The sequence below is a fragment of the Echinops telfairi genome, unplaced genomic scaffold (assembly GCF_000313985.2).
Source record: "Echinops telfairi isolate 266 unplaced genomic scaffold, ASM31398v2 ScPeMD7_7469;HRSCAF=8507_1, whole genome shotgun sequence".
Lineage (NCBI taxonomy): Eukaryota > Metazoa > Chordata > Mammalia > Afrosoricida > Tenrecidae > Echinops > Echinops telfairi.
Window position 1 is genome coordinate 31,271,725 of NW_022111373.1, and position 3,788 is coordinate 31,275,512.

A 3,788-nucleotide genomic window follows, 5' to 3' on the forward strand; every position below is an offset into this window, starting at 1 on the left:
AAATTGAAACTGGAAGAAACTAAAAAAACATTCTTAACAGATATGGACAAAAAATAAACAAAAAAGGTTACTGCATTCTAAAAGACTTGCAAAAGAAAATATCCTAAATAGACTCACTGGGAAACCATATAAGTAATCCTTAACAGATGTTGAATACATTGTTTATAAAACACAATATAACTGTGAACCTATTTCATACAAAAATCAATCACCTTCTTAAGGGCTAATATGACTTCTTTCATTAAATGATGTAATCCTTGGTAATATACAAATCAAACCCAATACTACTAGGAAAACTTTAAATTAGTTTAGATGCCCTGTAAAATATGTCAATCACCCAGTCTTTTTCTAAAATAAACTCTTAATGTTAATTCATACAAAAATTATTGCTCAGCTTTCCAAATAGCCATATTAATTTTTTGTAATATTCTGCATCCTTTTAAAAATATTGGAAACATGAAGAAAATAAAGATCCTAATACCTTATTTCCCATTCTTGGTACATGCTTTCTAGTCCTTTATCCACATATATGTTTTCCTTAGTAAATTTCGAATAGCAGAAAATACATACCTTTTAAGTGGGTCATTTCAACCTATCATATTCCAAAAATTATAATTAATCACCAAAGTGCAGTGTCAGTAGTTTTTATTAGCAGTAAAATTAGTCAAGTTACTTATTATCTACGTGAACCTTTCTTTTAAAATGTTACAATCGACTCACTTTCACTCAGCCTGGTGGAAGAGAAAAGACACAGGCACTGGAAAGAAAAGGCCCTACACGTTGCAAACCCTGATTTTCTCAATTAAAAGGAATGTAACTTGTCTAAATTACCCGCTCTCAGCGATTGAGCCGTTTTGATAATTCAATAAAATGTTATCGGTGAGGGGAGCACCCACTGCTCACAGTAGAAACTCCAAATATGAGCTCTTTCCTTCTCAATAATAAAGTGGGAGAGGGGGAAGGGGGTGAATACGACACCACTACAGGACACTGGACTTACAGTAACCACAACAAACAAAGGTGCTATTGCAGAGCTGTTTTTCATTTATAATCTCCCTTATTGCACAACTCAAGTGAACACCTGGCGAGAGTGCAGGGCATCACGACGCCAGAGAGCCGGAGCACAACGCCCGTTGGTCGAGGTACACCAGCCCGCACGGGATCTGGGGATGCACCAGGATGCCTTTTTACTGGTAGTTGGCGGCGTCCCTAGGTGAGCGCCAGGCGTGACCAACGAGTTATCGGAGTTTACGGAGAACGCCAAGGACGTCTAAGAATCACGAGGAGCAAGGGGGGCAATTTGAGCACGGCTCCTGGCCTAGGACCAGAACCCGGGGGGCTTGCTACGAACCCGGGAAGACCGGGCGGGGGCGGCCTGGGAAAGTCGGGGGCGGTGAAAAGCCGTGGGCGGGGGAAGGGGAACGGCAGGGGGAAACCCGCTCCAGCTTAGAGGGAAGCGCGATAGCTGGGGGGAAATCAGGAAATTCCGGGGCAGGACGGCCGGGGACGTGAGAAACAGGGAGGCTGCGGTGGAAAAGAAGGTGGCGGTGTCGCCTTCAGAGAAGGGCCGGCGGTGGAAGCCGGGCGGCGGCGGGCGGGAAGCGCGGACGTGGATGTGAGGAACCGGACTCGAGGGGTCGACGGTCTGAGAGGACCCGGAAAGCGGGGAGAGGGCGAAAGGGAACGTGGCAGGGGTGGCGCAGGGCACCGCGGTACCTGCAGAGATCGTCCAGGACGCTGCCGGGAATCTCCACCCGTTTGGTTTCCATGATGAGGACCCACAGTAAGAGCAGGGCATCCCGGCTCCGCGCGGCCGGGGACCGAGGACTCTGCGCTGAGTCTCCCGCTCGCCCGAAAGGGAGCTGCGGTGCTAGCGGCCAGGACCAGAGGGGGAGGGAGCGGGACCCGCTCACTTCCGTCCCGCTCCCTCAGCCGTGGACCCCGAGGCTGGGCCAAGGCGCGGGGCGGAGCTCCCGGAGCCACGCCCCTGCTCTGCTTGAAAGGCCCAATAGCAAGCTGCAAAATCGGGAGTCCTTACAGGCTAAGCCAATGGGACGTTCGTTTATTGTCGGGTCGTCCCCAGCCGGTTTTCAAGTGGCTCAGGTGCAGCTCAAGAAAGCAACTTCCCGCCGCCTTCAACAGCGCCCAGGGGTGGTAGGCGCGTGCGCGGTGTCTCTGGTTTTCAATTAAAGAGCAGTCCAGAGCGCCCAGGCTTTCCCCATAGACGCAATTTGGCGAGATCTGAGGAGTCCTGGTGGCGCCAGGCCGACAGTTAGAATCCAATAACGCTCTGCGGAAGAAAGGTGAGGCGTCCTGCCCATCTTACAGTCTCGGAAATACAAGAGAACCGTTCTACTCTACCCTGTAGGGTTCGCTGTGAATCGGAATTACTGGATAGCCGTGAGTTTGGCCTTGAGCATCTTCTCGAGGACTCTGGGTAGTGCCAGCCGTTAAACACCAAGCAAACTGCGGTTAGAAATAACCAGCTTCTCACCAGGAAAAACTTCAAAAATTCAAACTCATTGCTATCGAGTATATGCCGACTCCGCGACCGTACAGGTCCCATGGGTGCTTGAGATAGTAACTGTACGGAGTAAAATGTGGGTTTTCGCCCACGGAGCGGCTGGTGATTTTGAAATCTTGGACTTAGCAGCCCAACTCGGAACCACTGTGCCAGAAAGCGCATGACAGACTGCTCCTCTACGGAGCACAACCTTACCAACGCAGGCGTAGAGCTCCGAAGGTAGATTGAGGTAGAAAAGAAGAATGAGTGAAAATGGTAAACGCTGGGAGGAGCTGGGAAGAGTACTGTTACAATTTGGGGGCTTGCAATCCGTATCATGAATCAAAATGTATGAATTGTTGAAAGGTAACCCAATTTGTAACTTTCATCAAAATCACGTTAATAAAAAGGTATTTTGTTTGTTTTTGTTTTAATTACAGCCTTGGAAAACCAATGAACAGTTTTAATCTGCCCCATAGGACAACAAGAAGTTTGAACATTCTTTCCATAACAGAGATCCTCATATCTGCCTGGCAGATCCCAAGAAGTTAGCCAAATATCTCTCACACACACACACACCTCTAAGTCTGGGGCTGTTCTTCCTTTCACTTACAAGCCACTGAGGTGGCTCACCTCCACCTTTCAGCATCCAGCCCCACATGGTGGCATTTAGTGAGATATCAGAAAATACTGACTGAACCTGAACAAGTGGTTTGCATCCTACGTTTCCTACACACTCACCCCTCCAACCTAAATCATTCCTTATCTTGCTTAATGGAGTTGATTCCACTCAGGATCCTTGAAGAAACTAGATCCATCCTTTCATCTTTCTCTTCTACTTTACACCCCATTACCCCATATATGACTGCTTTCTCAAGAGTTCAGTCTACCTGTGTTAGTCTGGGTACTTTAGAGAAACAAATCCACAGAAACTCATGTATAAGACAGTGTTTTACATAAAGGTTAAGTGTGCATCAAGAAAACATCCCAACCCAGTGCTGCCCAAGCCCACAAGTCCAACATTAACCTATACTGTATGTCCAACACCAATCCACAAAATCCTCCATCTCACAAAACAGAGGCAATGATGCTGACTGCAGGAGGAAAATGGAGTCAGTGATGTGTAAGCTGCTCAGTGCTGGCAGGGATCTCCACACGGCTGCTCCAGCACTCAGAGTTGCATGGGGGTAGGTCCATGTGGCTTCTTCTTGGGGATGTCTTGCAGGAAGTCAGTTTTGCAAGCTAAAGCAGAGAACTTTTTTTTTTAAGGGGAGAGTGCTAACGC

At 47.8% G+C, this 3,788-nt stretch overlaps 1 protein-coding gene across 1 annotated transcript in view; it reads right to left on the reverse strand.

Moving 5' to 3' along the window:
* DCP2 (decapping mRNA 2) overlaps positions 1-1,882 on the reverse strand; it is a 61,616-nt gene extending 59,734 nt beyond the window's left edge. The window contains exon 1 of the mRNA XM_004706579.2: positions 1,717-1,882. Coding sequence (XP_004706636.1) covers positions 1,717-1,769 — 53 coding nt within the window. The 5' untranslated portion in view covers positions 1,770-1,882. The remainder of the gene's footprint in view (positions 1-1,716) is intronic.
* Between the last annotated feature and the right edge of the window lie 1,906 nt (positions 1,883-3,788).